The 15537-nt window shown below is 39.2% G+C and overlaps 1 protein-coding gene across 1 annotated transcript in view; it reads left to right on the top strand.

Annotated features, from left to right (window-relative positions):
- Window positions 1–15537, top strand: part of CORIN (corin, serine peptidase) — a 64420-nt gene that overhangs the window by 32923 nt on the left and 15960 nt on the right. Inside the window, exons 8-10 of the mRNA XM_040624913.1 lie at window positions 9830–9946; window positions 12814–12863; window positions 13017–13191. Of these exons, the coding sequence (XP_040480847.1) occupies window positions 9830–9946; window positions 12814–12863; window positions 13017–13191 (342 nt within the window). The remainder of the gene's footprint in view (window positions 1–9829; window positions 9947–12813; window positions 12864–13016; window positions 13192–15537) is intronic.

A 15537-nucleotide genomic window follows, 5' to 3' on the forward strand; every position in this document is an offset into this window, starting at 1 on the left:
AGTATTGTATACACACACACACACACACACACACACACACACACACACACACATCTTCTTTATCCATTCATCAGTCAATGGACATTTTGGCTCTTTCTATAGTTTTGCTACTATAGATAATGCTGCTGTAAACATCAGGGTGCATGTGCCCCTTCAAATAAGAAGTTTTGTATCCTTTGGGTAAATACTTAGTAGTGCAGCTGCTGGGTCGTAGGGTAGCTCTATTTTCAACTGTTTGAGGAGCCTCCATACTGTCTTCCAGAGTGGCTGCACCAGTTTGCCTTCCCACCCACAGCATAAGAAGGTTCTCCTTTCTCCACATCCTCACCAACATCTGTTGTTTCCTATGTTGTTCATTTTAGCCATTCTGACAGGTGCGAGGTGGTATCTCATCGTGGTTTTGATTTGTATTTCCCTGATGCCGAGTGATGTGGAGCATCTTTCATGTGTCTGTTAGCCGTCTGGATGTCGTCTTTGGAAAAATGCCTGTCCAGGTCTTAGGTCTTCTGCCCATTTCTTAACCGGATTATTTGGTTTTTGGGTGTTGAGTTTGAGAAGTTCTTTATATATTTTGGATACTAACCCTTTATCAGATATGTCATTTGCAACTATCTTCTCCCATTCCGTTGGCTGCCTTTTAGTTTTGTTGATTATTTCCTTCTCTGTGCAGAAGCTTTTTATCTTGATGAGGTCCCAATAGTTGCTTTGGTTTCCCTTGCCTAAAATTTGTACGGAACCACAAAAGACCCTGAATAGCCAAAGCAATCCTGAAAAAAAAAAAGCGAAACTGGAAGAATCACGATTCCGGACTTCAAGCTCTATTACAAAGTAGTGATCAAAACAGTATGGTACTGGCATAAATCCAGACACACGGATCAATGGACCAGAATAGAAAACCCAGAAATGGACCCACAACTGTGTGGTCAACTAATCTTTGACAAAGTGGGAAAGACTATCCAATGGAAAAAAGCCAGTCTCTTTTTTTTTTTTAAAGATTTTATTTATTTATTTATTTGACAGAGAGAGAGAGACAGCCAGAGAGAGAGGGAACACAAGCAGGGGTATTGGGAGAGGAAGCAGCAGGCTCCCAGTGGAGGAGCCTGATGCGGGGCTCGATCCCACAATGCCAGGACCATGCTCTGAGCCTAAGGCAGACACCCAATGACTGAGCCACCCAGGTGCCCCAGAAAAAAGACAGTCTCTTTAACAAATGGTGTTAGGAAAACTGGACAGCAACATGCAGGAGAATGAAACTGGACCCCTTTCTGTTGGGGTTAATGTAGAGCATGAAAGCAGCCCTAATACCTGGCTTGCTAAAATGTAACACAGAGGCCACTGGGGGCGGGGAAGGTTTTGGAGAAGGGTGTAGGCCTTTGGAATGCCGAGGCCTGTGTGACCACTCTGCCCTAGGAATGCTGCAGGGAGTTGCCTTCCCGAAAGCTTTCTTAGCCCAAACAGCGGCCCTGTGATCTAAGATGTATGCAATGTCCCTTAGTCTATGTTCAGCAGAACTCGTAGAACATGCAGATTAGCATATCGTATCTTTCCCGTAAACAGATCCTCCTAGTTCCAGTAGACCCCTTATCACACATCATGTGCTTGCGAAACAGTGAAATGTTTATTTTAAATACTACTTTATAAGGATTTGTGATTATCCTGAAGGACCAGTAAAAGCGGGAGCAAAAAAGGGCAAAGGGTCTTCGTCTTTGAGCATTGATCCCCTTGCCTTCTCCTCTCTTTCACAACAAAGTTTGGAGTAATCTTTCATCCATCGGTACAGGGATTGCTGGCCATTCCCGGCACCTTTCTTATACCATACACAAAAATATGGATGAAAGACCTAAATGTGAGACAGAAAACCATCAAAATCCTAGACAAGAACACAGGCAACAACCTCTTCAACCTCGGCCACAGCAACTGCTTACTAGACACATCACTGGAGGCAAGGGAAACAAAATTCAAATCTAATTTCCATTCAATCTTTTACCCTTCCTATATCTTCCAAAAACTAACAAAGGAACATGTAGAATCTTGATTCTGAGGTACAATAATCTTTTTAACTAAAAAATGTCAAAGTCACTTGTAGCAGACATTTATTATGTTGCTTCCTTGTATCCCTTCCCCTTAGTGACTTGCTCCACTCCCCATTCTATCCTTGGGATCCTAATGGGAGCGGCCATCTTTGTACATGACCCACTCTTCTTGGCCTCAGTGACTGGTTGAGGGTAGCTACCTAACCCAAACTGAACCAAACAAAGGACTTCACTTCCAGGTCACAGCGGTTGGATTTTGGGTACTTAAAGTCCCTCAACAAGATTTATTTTAGGTGGAGCTGGGAGAGAAGACTTGTTTCGTTTTTGGTCACAAAGATGAATGGATTTGATTAAGAAGGGCAAGTAGTCTGTCCCCTGGTTTGTGGAAAAGTCAGATGGAGACAATAAAGCCACCCTCCCGTCACCTCCTTCTTCCTCTCACAGAAGAAGTGGAGATGAGAGATGGAGGGTCCTGAGGACACTTGTTTCCCTGGCACCCGCCATCCTGAGGACCATCGACATTCCTTTAGTGATTGATTACATTTCTAGCTTTTGATACTTGAGATATTCCAGTGCTATTTTGGGTGCTAAAATCCTGAATTTTTTTGTTTGTGTAAAACTATTAACTGAATATATACATGAAGTATATATGTATATATATTTTTTAAATCCCTGAAGTTTGAATTATTTTATCTTATATCAAGAGTCATAGTTTGTCTTAATTGAATAAAGGTGTATTTTCTATACTTTTATAGTTTTCAAGAAGTGGAAGAAGTGGGCAATTGACAAAGCAAGACTTCAGTTAGAAAAATTAGTTCTACTCTGGTTCACAGTCTTTCTGAACCAGTGGAATAAAAAAATGGCATATTGTAGTTGAAACTGGAAATCTCTACTTTTTTTATCAATCAGCTGAAGGTGAAGACAAACAGGAAACACTTTCTTTGAAACTGAGCACAGTTGCTGTCAATAAAATGTTGAGTCAATAAAATATTTTCTTAAAAATAATTTTAAAAATTATTCCAAAAGGTTTTCTACAAATTTTCAAAATATACGCAACTAATGAATCATTGAACTTTACATTAAAAACCGGGGATATACTGTATGGTGACTAACATTAAAAAAAAAAAAAAAGCAATGGAATTTTTTGAACATAAAATAGCCCAAAGGAAATAGTTGAGCTAGTATAGATTCTGAAAGAAGTAGACATTTTTGCTTAAAAGTATACTTTCAACTTGATACCATTTACTCAGTTTGCTTTATGAGGTTGAATTTTAAAAATGATCAAATGACATTTTAATTTAAAATTTTTATGATTGGCTAATTTTTTCACTTTTAATGAAATGTTTATTTTAAATACTACTTTATTTTTATTAATTTTATTTTCTAATTTATACTAGAATGATAATATGTATTTAATAGTTTTATTTTATAAATTTATATTTTAATTCATGTTATAATTTTATTATTTTAGATCAATGTAGAACACCAAGTGTCATTGATTTTTTAATTTTATGAAATATCAATACTGTGATTTCATTTAATTTCATAACTTTTCCCTCTTTGCTTTGAGATAGTTTTTGTCACTTATACCTATAGGTAATTGCCTAATACAGTTCTTATACTCTACCTCTGAGACAGACAAATGAATAAAATCATATGTTCTCAGTTAGGATTTCAGTAAAAATATTTTTAAAAACACTAGGCTTTCCGGATGCCTGGGTGGCTCAATTGGTTAAGCGTCTGCCTTCGACAGGTCATAATCCCAGGGTCCTTGGATTGAGGCTCACATCGCATCGAGCTCCTTGCTCAGCAGGGAGCCTGCTTCTCCCTCTGCCTGCAGCTCCCCCTGCTTGTGCCCTCTCCCTCTGACAATAAACAAATACAATCTTTAAAAAAAATACTAGGTTTACTGGAAAAATTAACGCAGACTTTATGCTCTCCTTTAAACATCTCTATTGGTGAGAGTTTTTCTCTATCAAACATAAGCTGAGCTATCAAACCAGGCAAATGGTTCTATAGTAGTTTCATTCATGTTTTGTTTGAAACCTCTTGTGCCTTTTTGTCAAAATTTCCAGGTCACCCTTCTACTTGACAAAATAATTTAGCTTTTAATATTAACATGTCTATAGGAACCAAACAGAGATAATAATATGACAGGATTCAAGAAAATATTTCTGAATTCAGATAGCTAAATGTTTAGTGGAAATGTTCCAAATTCTGAACGAGGTATTTAGAATAGCGAATAGTGTATCTTGGCATTTATACTAGGCATTTATATTTCAAGACTAACTGCTAATACTGCGGTTGAAAACTCAGATTATTTTCCCCCAGCAATAACCATGATAGGACAAACTTTGTCCTTCCCCTGAAATGGGTAACATTTCTAGGTAATTCCTGTCCTGTTCTCTTGCTGCCAGAAGGAAAGAAGCCCTTGGTTTCTGGGCATTTGTGCTGACCTTCATTTATAAGTCAGCAACCCCAACATGATGATAACACAAGTGTTAAGTGTCCTATTACTAAATACTGAGTGTCCTGAGAGTAGAACAAGGATAGGTCAAACTGTCTAGAGACCTGGTTGCTCACCTAAGCCTTGATATATATCCTTCCTTTCAGAATATCAGGATGTTTAGAATTCTGGATAAGTTCTATCTTCTCATTTCCGGGACAGAGGAAGAATTAAACATTTTTTTATATGTGTCTTATGGCCACACAATTCAGGAAGCAAATCTGGAAACCCTTTTGCTTTTCTGTGTAGTATAGCCTATCGACCCAGCTCAGAGGGGCCTTGCCTTGGGTTTCATGAGTTAGAGCAGTGGTTCTCCCCCAGGCTTAACTTTGCCCCGTAGGGGGCATTTGGAAATGTCCACAAGGCCTTTTTAATTATCAGCGCAGGAGGGGTGGGGTGGCTACTAGCATCTAGTGGGTAGAAGTCGGGGTGACGCTGATTGTCCTACGGAGCACACGACAGCCCCACCCAGGAAATAATTACCTGGTGTAAAATGTCAGTAGTGCCAAGGATGAGAAACCCGGATTTAGAGGGGCCGCTCTGGCCTTCCTCCCGAGCCTTGCCTCACCCGGTGGGGCAAGGAGCCTTCCACCAAGGAGTTATGCCCACCTGGAGCCTGGTCCACGATCTAGAGCAAGGTTTTCAGAGTCTTGTCCCAGACCAGCAGCAGCACGTGGGATCTTGTGAGAAGGGTTGCTTTGGGGGCCCGATCTCAGACTTAGCGAATCAGGGAATCGGGGGATGGGGCCAACGAGCTTTGCTGTAACAGGCCCTTCGGGGGATTCTGATGAATACCAACGTTAGAAAACCACTGTTCCAAGGAATCCAAAATCCTATATTTGAACCTCAAAGGTACGTTTGTCAGGATGGGAAGATTAGAATACATTTTCTTTAACAACTTGTTAACTCGGTTTATAACATCTAACATATGTAGACATAGGGTATGTGGGCCTCCCTTTGTACCCTTACTCACAAATGCTTGCCCCACAATGTTTGGGATGGGTCTGTGCCTGTGTCTCGGTTTTCTCAGGCTGTCAGATGAGGGGCTGGAGTAGACTGTTCTTCATGTCCTTCTCTGTAGATGATTTCGCTGTGGCTGTAGAAGCACTTAGGTCCGATTATATTCCCTGCACACACTTTTTTTTCCTTCCCAGTTGGACTTGTCTATTTATTTATTTACCTGTTTATTTATTTATTTAAATTCAACTAGCCAACATATAGTACACCGTCAGTTTCAGAAGTAGAGGTCAAGTGTGTGACACCCGGCGCTCCTCACATCACGCCTGCACACACGTTTTCAGGATACAGTGACTTTGATGCCTAATCACTGCTAAACTGTTTTTTTTTTTTTTTTTGCTCCTTTGCTCTCTACCCAACAGGATTTCTTGAATTTGATAAAATATGGAAAAAGATACGTCAAATGCATTACCAGTTGTCAAACAAAATTTGAGCAGCTAAGTTCCAGATACATTTTCATAGCACTATTTACATTATCCACATAGTTATAAAAATTAAAAAGCACATACACACGTATCTTCTTGATGATGTGTAAATTGGCATTACTCTTTCAAGGGAAAATTCAAACAATCAAAAATTTAAATTTTGATTTGACGCTTTTATTTCTAGGAAATTATTTTTGTTTCTAGGAAATTGTGCATGTAGGGNAAAGGTGAACAGTTAAGAGTGTTAACTGCTGCTTTTTTGTTATAACAAAAATTGGAAGCAACCTACGTGTACATCAGTAGTGGGTTGGCTAAGTAAGTACACGCACGGCCACGTAATAGTAACAGCCGGCAGCTGTCGAAGGAACAGGACTTGTGCTGCTAATGAAGGGGGACCATGTGGTGTTCAAAGTGGTAGGAGTGGTACTCTGGCCTCAGACCACAGACCGTCTACTCACTGTGTGACCTTGGGAAAGTTACTTATTCTCTTTTTGCCTCAATGTTTTCATCTCCAAAATAGGAACTAATAATGCCTACTTTCCAACATTGTTGAGAAGATTAAATATGAGGAAATGAGTTTGTCTTTCAGTGCAGTTCACAAGTGTCCACTCTTATTATGGAAAGACTTCCAAGATAAATCACTAAATAAAAATATATCAATACAACACAGAACAATGTGTATAGACTAAAAAAAAAAGAGTATGTATACACGAATTACAGCTAGAGCTTGGCAAAGATCCTCTCAAATGCTATTTACAGTGGCCGTTTCTACACATTTGAGATGTGAAGAATATTTTTTCATTGTATAATTTTAGTTATTTTTTCCACATATAAGTATTACTTTTCTAACCTTAAAAATTATTTAAGGAAAAAATAAGAAAAAATGAAATCACACAGACGCTCTGATTCTGTATGATGGCAGAAATAGAACCATATGGAATCACTGATATTTTTTTAATAAGCCATAGGATGGCATTTCTGGTGCTGAAAAGATTTATTTTTGTGCATGAGAAGCATTCTAGTGCTTAAGAATTTCATGGAAAACTCATTTTTCTAATGACATTCCTCTCTTCTTGATGATGAATTTCTTGTATTTTCCACTTGATATAACTGAGAGATTCAGACTAAATTGCCTTTCTTGTTGGAGGTTAATGAATGAAATGCAGAAACATCCCAGGTGCAGTGCTCTGTGGAGACCTTTCCCAGGGCAACTGAAGGTGCCTTGTGGGTTGAAAGACTGAAGTGTCCTTTGCCATGATTTTTCTATCCACCATCGTGCAAATCCTATGCTGAAAGAGACCTCCTTGTGCGTGTCCCTTTTGCCCGATAAACACCCCCCTAAAGAATGACTTAATTAACAAATCTGAAGTTTCTCTTCCTTTGGCTTTTGGCCATAAATGCCTGGATTTAGGAGGCCCTCAAGTTGTTCGAGTGCAGAAAGGAACTCTTAGGATGCAGGTATCAGGAGAAACACCGTCAGTGGCGTTTGTGACTCTGTCTGACTTCCAACAGCTTTCCTCTCGCCTGTGCCTCCACATCCAGAACTTCTGAGATGGGTGGAAAGCCAGACTCTCACTTTGGTCAAGGAAAACAAAACTCATTTTGCAGTAGGTTTTGCGAAGTCTTCAGTCATCCCACAGTTCATTCAAGTTCCTAAATAAATTTCGGTTTTGTGGAATTCTTCTTAAAGTGTGGTCAGGGTTCATGCTCTCTGTTGGAAAATCAAATGATTAGAATCCATTCATTATTAAGAGCTTTGCTTTGTTTTTTTCTTTGGCTCTTTGTCATCAAGTGTTCTCTTTAGAGGGCTTTCCTCTTTTTAAAAGTAACAGGATTTGGGGAACGTTTGGTTCCTTTTGTTTTTATTATGAGATTACAATAGTTTTTAAATAATAATCAGCTGTAATGTTTATTTTTCCTTCAGTGCCACTGCGTCTAACTTCGCTTCCCTTCCTGTGCCCTCCACCTCCCCCCCCCCTTTTTTGGGAAAAATGGCATCCCGTTATTGGAAAAGAAAGTCACTAAGCCTGCAAATTTGATGCTACTACAAGTTCAGGATTTCCACGTTCATTTGAATCCTAAGTGCCATTCTTCTCACTTATCTTTTTTGGGGTTTTTTGGGGGTGTGTTTGTCATAAACAGGTATTTACTCTCGTTGACAAGATAGCAAAATCTAGATTATAAGCATATAGTTGAATACATGAATAACGTGTTTTTCTCTTAGGTAATTCTATGTGATGCCTTTTTATTTTTTATTTATTTATTTTTAAAAAATATTTTATTTATTTATTTGAGAGAGAGACAGCCAGCAAGAGAGAGAACACAGGCAGGGGGAGTGGGAGAGGAAGAAGCAGGCTCCCAGTGGAGGAGCCTGATGTGGGGCTCGATCCCAGGGATCCAGGATCACGCCCTGAGCCAAAGGCAGACACTTAATGACTGAGCCACCCAGGCGCCCCAGTGTGATGCCTTTTTAAAGATTTTTTTATTTAAATTCAATTTAGTTAACTTATAGTGTATTATTAGTTGCAGGGGTAGAATTTAGTGATTCATCAGTGCGTATAACACCCAGTGCTCATTGCCTCAAGTGCCCTCCTTAATGCCCCTCACCCAGTTACCCATCCCCCCACACTCCTCCCCTCCAGCAACCCTCAGATTGTTCCCTATAGTTAAGAGTCTCTTATGGTTTGCCTCCCTCTCTGTTTTGTTTTTATTTTATTTTATTTTATTTTATTTTATTTTTCCTTCCCTTCCTCTACGTTCATCTCACTTATCTTTGATGTGTTTCTGCAAACAATTCCACCAGGGAACAAGTCCATATACATGTCACTTTTCTCGTCATCATGCACCCCTCTCACCCCCAACTTTCATCAAAAGAGCTCACCTTTTATTTGAAAAGAAAGATAGAGCCTATCTGATTTTAATTCTCTACCCCCCTCCAACTTCAGCAAAGTACCGGTTTCCTTTCAGGTTCGGAGGGAGCCCTCTTCCTTCCTATCTAAATTAATTCCTCCACCTCTTCTACCCTTGGGCATTAGGTGATGAAAGTCCAAACAGTTTTCTGCAAATATGGATTGCGTAAAAGAACCAATTATTTCGTTTAGAATAGAATATTTTACACAAAACCTGAATACTTTTGAAACCTAAGGCTTTAAATCTTGGATACAGTGTAACCGTATTTATTTGAATGATTGAATGAGACATTCACAGGAAAGTATAGGTACAAATTGAGTAAGAATATGGGTAAAGAGCAAAAAAATGTTAACTCCTATCTCTATCTTCCAGAGTTTTCCCTAATTTTTAGTGCATGAAGATTTTGCATATGTTGAAAAACGTCATTATAATTTTATACTGTCCAAATCAAAGACACTCAGTGACCATCCATTTACTTTACTTACTTCTATATTTTTTAATTTTATTTACTTTAAGGTATTGCTGCAATGCAGGATTACATGGGGCAAGAAAAGAGGAGGAAAAAAATCCTGGGCAGATAAATTCTATTTTACTTTTTGTGATCCCCGCCCAAAGTTGCTCTTGTTTTTAGGTATTGGAACTTTTACGTCATATACATTAGAATTCTAACACCTCACAACATTCAAATACATGTCAGTAGAGAGAATGATTAAAATAGCTGTAACCATTTGGATCTTTATTGCTTTCATATACTTCTAGTAGCTTCTTCTCTTGCTGATCACATTCCATGCCAAATTTCTAATACGAATCCCGCTCTTGAAATACTGACTTATAATGTAATGCTTCTTTTTGAAAGACAATGAGTGCTAAGGAATGATATTGCCTGGTCAAAGATCATTGTGCTTTGAATATGTCGTTGTTATTTGTCTTTATATTAGAGAACCATCTGTGACCGAATTGGTACAGGAACAGGAGCAAGACCAGCTGTGGCTGACATTACACTCCAGCTGGGAGAGCCTCAATGGGACCACTTTGCATGAGCTGCTGGTAAAAGGGTAAGACCCCTTGCACAGGGGCTGTGTAGAGTGGATTAGGGAGCAAGAGTCTATTGTCAGGGATCTCCCACTGTTTCTAACTTAAGATCATCCAAATTTATCATGTCAATAAAGAACTTCCATAGAATGGTGATAGCCTTTATATTTCAACATTGTTTGGCTTTATCTCCTTTTTTCTCCTATTATTCTTCTTTTATTATCTTCTTTCTCTCATTATTTTTTCTCTTGCTATTTACATGTTTCTTTAATGATGATTACAGAAACTCTCATGGGGAAGGAAGAGGAACTTAGGTTCTAATTTTGGAGTTTTTTTCACATCCTATTCAAAGCAGATTCTCATATCTGCAGCTCCTACAGATGCTACCCGGAACTAGTTAAACAGGGAATTGAAGTAATGAGAACTGGTCAAACTTGGGCAGTCTGAGAAGAAAAAATTGACACAAAATGAAACTATAATCAGGTAGCCTTGAAAGTATACTTCTGGAAATTTTCCCTAAAAAAATCATGGCACCTTGAACAAGGCTGCCTTCCTTGTCTATGGATGGGGATATGGGAATACGGAGGGAAATTGAAGGAATTCACACTTATTTAGTGTTTGTTACATTATAGGGTCATAGCTACAGAATATTTAAATAACTTGATCAAAACTCACAGCCCACAGTGGCCTCTCAACTCAAACCAAGTTAATCTGACTCCAAAGCTTTTAATAAGTGCTAGAGAAACCACTTAAGAATTTCAAAGAAGATATTGAAAGGTAGACCATTTCTCTTTAGAATGTCTTGAAAATTTCCCCATAGACCAAACTCTGCAGCCAGATTTCTGAAGTACTTCCTTCAAAACAAGGACCTGAATCTTTCAGCAGCGTGATTTGTTTCCCCAAATTGCAGATGCCAGAAAAGCCCTTTCAGGTTTAATACATACACACATACACATATACATACACGCATGCATACACACATACATACACAAATACACATACATACATAAATGCACACATACATACACACATACATACATATACACATACATATATACATACATACATGCATACACACATATATACACAAATACACATACATACATAAATGCACACATACACATGCATACATACACACATACATACACATACACAAATGCGCACATACATACATACACATACACAAATGCACACATACATACACACATACATACACACACATACATAAATGCACGCATACACACATACATACACATACATACACACATACACATACATACATATACACATACATATACACACACGTACATACATACACACATACATACACACATACATACACATACACATACATATATACACACGTACATACACACATACACATACACATACATATATACGCACATGTACATACATATACACATACATATATACGGACATACATACACAAATACACACATGCATACACACATGCATACATACATGCATTTCACTGTAAACTGGGAGCGGGCAGAACCGGTTCTCCTTCTGGCTTACTAACTAGATTTGTGATCTTATATAACCACAATTTCCTATAAAGTAAAATTGGTACAGATAGTCTTTACTGTTTTCTCACATTTCTACAAGTTGTGATTTTGGAATCTAACAAATAACAACTGATTATGGAGTATCTCTTCTCTGCCAAGTTCAGTGCTAGGTTGTGAGGGGAGATAGGAATGAATGGGGGCGACAAGGGCCCTCGTCTCAAGGAACCTACACTGTATAGGGGAGCAGAGAGACTATAAGCTAGTAAACAAAATGAATTTCAGATACTTGGAAATTCAGGAGAACAAGATAGTAAGGAGGAGACAAGACTTTAGGTTGTGGGAAGGCAAAAAGCTTTTTTCTGTGTTATATAATTTATTGATGCAAATAATTACACATGTCCGCATGCAGATTTAGCAAGAAATGAAAATACAATAAATTCTCAAAAAAGAATGTGGACACGACATATTTAGGGATTGTTTTTTTTTTTTCCTGAGAAGTCTAGGATTCTAAGCGCAGCACAGTATTTTTGACAGTCCCAAAGTGTCTTTTGCTTTTAAAATTTATACTGTGAATAAATGCTTTGTGGTTGGAAGGGAACTTTGTGATTAAAATTTAATGCATCCTAAAATGAGTTCTCTTGTGTGCCACATTGATAGATGTTTAAAATGGCCCATGTTCTTACCTTTAGAGATTAGCTATGATTTTTAGAAAGGTCTTTCTTTCCTGAACTAGCTTACTTGTTAAGTTCTACTGACCCCACCATCCAGAGTTACATGAATAAATTTAACCCTCCTTCTTCCTGTCTCGTCAAGATTCTTTTCCAGTCTAAAAATTTAGTTCCTTTATCTGTTCTCTAACTTTTCGAAGCAATGTTTTATTTCTCTCAAACTATTTGCAGCTTCTTTTGGACATCCAGCACCCTCTCTGTAAACATAAAAATCTGACATGCTCCTTTCCCACCATAGATTCTAAGAAGTAGCCCAATTCTCCCGTCTTCCTCTCCCTACTTTGAAAATCATGGTTTGAGTCAATCTTTTGGGGGAATGCCACCAGCCGCGATGATGTAGGAAACTTTGCTAACAGTAGTTTCTTTTCCCACCCATGTGAAATTATATCATGATGATATTAAATAAGCTAAAAAAAAAAAAAGGTACACATCCTCCATATACCCTTGTTTCCAAGGTGATATTTGACAACAGCCCTGCCTCAAGAATTTCTGCACGAAGCATAGATAATCGTTACTCAAAGAATGTGACCTCTGGTAACGGTTGAACCTGTGTCTTGCTTTTCACTGGTAAAGTATTTGAAGTGGATGATAAATCTGTAAGTTAACATTATGCCATTTTATGTTTTCCAAATCTAGGCAGGCTTGTCATAGCAGAAGTAAGATTTCTCTTCTGTGTACTAAACAAGGTGAGAGAATTAGTGGTACAGCCATGGAATATGAACTTAATGGAACTGGGTTGGCTCAGGGGAAAAACAGTACCTTGCACGTAACAGCAAAGATCCCAGGATGGCACTGGGCTTGGCGGTGAATCACACACTGTCTTTTCTGCTCCTTGGTAGACTGTGGGCGTCGCCCTGCTGCCCGAATGAACAAGAGGATCCTTGGGGGTCGGACAAGTCGCCCTGGAAGGTGGCCATGGCAGTGTTCCCTGCAGAGTGAACCCAGTGGACACATTTGTGGCTGTGTCCTCATTGCCAAGAAGTGGGTCCTGACGGTTGCCCACTGCTTCGAGGGGTAAGCTGCACTTTGTCCTTTGGCTTTGCCTGGATTTGATCATTTCGCCCCTTAGGCATTCTTAGAGGCATAGGTCATTCTGTGAAGCCACTTCAGTGCCTAAGGGAGCACAACAATAAGATAAAGGGCAAACCTACCCTAAATTGACAACCATCACTGGAGAAGGTCCTCTCCCACTCCGACCATCTGTTGGGTACTTTAGGAACAAAAAACCCCAAACCAAACAGTAACAACAACAAACAAAAAACCCCCAAACATTTGGTATGTTCACACAAGATTCTGGGCGTCAGATATTTGGACATGACCTAGCTGGTGCAGTTTGTCTCTGATCAGCAATGCCTGGGGCCTCCGCTGGAAGATTCTAAGGCTGAGGGCTAGAACCATCGGAAGTCAGGCAGTCAGTGCTGCCTGTTGGCTGGGACCTTAGTACACCATGGTGGCTGGCGTCCCCGTGAAAAAGCTTCTCCAAAGGGGAGACCTAGCCTCCAAAGACGCATGGTGCCTCTCCTATGTGGCTGGTCAGAGCCCTCACAAGCCCCACCCAGATCCAAAGCAAAGAAACAAAAGAACTCTCCTCTCAGTAGGAGGAAGATTTGAGGACAGGTTTTAAAAACTGTCACACTGCATCAAAAACTAAGGATATACTAAATGGTGACTAACATAACATAATAAAAAATTATTATTAAAAATAAAATGTCTTCTAAAACATTTTTACATTAAAAAAATAAAAAAACTGTCATACCACCTTCCCCCATTTTTTAAAAAATAATTTTACTTTATTTCAAAGTAAAATTAAATATTAAATAATAGCAAAAATTTAAAACAAAATAATTCATAGTTCTATCACCAAACTAAATTGTTTTCATTTGATCGGGTTAATTTCTAGAAAAAAATGCAATTTCTTTCTTTCTTTTTTTTTTTGCCTTTTGTTTTATTTTTAGCTTTGCCACTTACTGTGTCACCACGGGTCAATGCATTAACTTCTCTGGGCCACAGTTTCTTCACTTGTGACATAAGGGAAGTAACAGTCCCTACCTCACAGGGCGGGTGCGGGCAGGAAGGGAAATAGTCTTAGGCAAAGCCTTGAGAACCATGCCTGACATTGATCAGTGAGCTCTCAGAAAGGTCAGCCTTTCTTTCAAAAAATTACTGCCAAAAACATGCAATCTACCTTTTCCCTCTGCCTTATGGCATGAGTATTTTTGCATTTTGCTGGCAGTATTTTTATCTTCTTCCATACTCTCTCTACTTTCTCATCATCCTCACGGTAACCCCTGTTCCAGCCTAGCCAATGTTCCTTCACAGCTATAAACACATAGATTTTTCACAGGGTGCCACTGTTTGCTTTTACAATTTGGAATCACAACCTGTGCTTTTGTTTGTTAAGTTGTTTTTCTCATACAGCAGTGTATCTCGGATCTCCCTCTCGGTCAGTGGTTGTAGTTCTAGCTCATTCTTTTTCAAAACTTAATGATATTCCCTTATCTAGATTTACCATAACTTTTTCTATTACTCCGCAGGTGATGGACATTCAGGTTAGTTCCAGCTTGCTACCATCTTAATACTGTAATACATCTTCTCGAACAAAGCTACTCTCCTACTGGGCCTCTTGTTTCTACGGTCCCAGCATGTACACTTAGCTCTACAGGGGGTTACAGAGATGAATACGTGTTTCCTTCCTTGCAGTGCTAACCTAGTAAGGAGGCGGGCATTTTAAAAAAATAGGATGTGGCGAGTGATTATAAAATGCAAATGTGTGAATCCAGTTGATTGCTCTTTTTGGGAAAATAAAATATTAAAAAATCAAACCAGAACCTCCTCTTGAGAACTTTTTTTTTTTTTTAAAGATTTTATTTATTTATTTGACAGAGAGAGAGACAGCCAGCGAGAGAGGGAACACAAGCAGGGGGAGCAGAAGAGGAAGAAGCAGGCTCATAGCGGAGGAGCCCGATGTGGGGCTCGATCCCACAACACCAGGATCACGCCCTGAGCCAAAGGCAGACGCTTAACCGCTGTGCCACCCAGGCGCCCCAAAATGTTTCTTTTTTTTTTTTTTTTTTAAGATTTTATTTATTCAACAGAGGGAACACAAGCAGGGGGAGCAGAAGAGGAAGAAGCAGGCTCATAGCGGAGGAGCCTGATGTGGGGCTCGATCCCAGAACGCCGGGATCACGCCCTGAGCCGAAGGCAGACGCTTAACCGCTGTGCCACCCAGGCGCCTCCTCTTGAGAACTTTTAATGTGTAAGATCCAAAATGATTGGAAGAGTCTGTGTAGTATGTCGGGACATACACGACAGTGTTATTGCCTTGGAAGGGGCCAGATGTTTCCAGATGTATTTTCCAGT

This window comes from Ursus maritimus, unplaced genomic scaffold (genome assembly GCF_017311325.1).
Source record: "Ursus maritimus isolate PB19 unplaced genomic scaffold, ASM1731132v1 scaffold_8, whole genome shotgun sequence".
Lineage (NCBI taxonomy): Eukaryota > Metazoa > Chordata > Mammalia > Carnivora > Ursidae > Ursus > Ursus maritimus.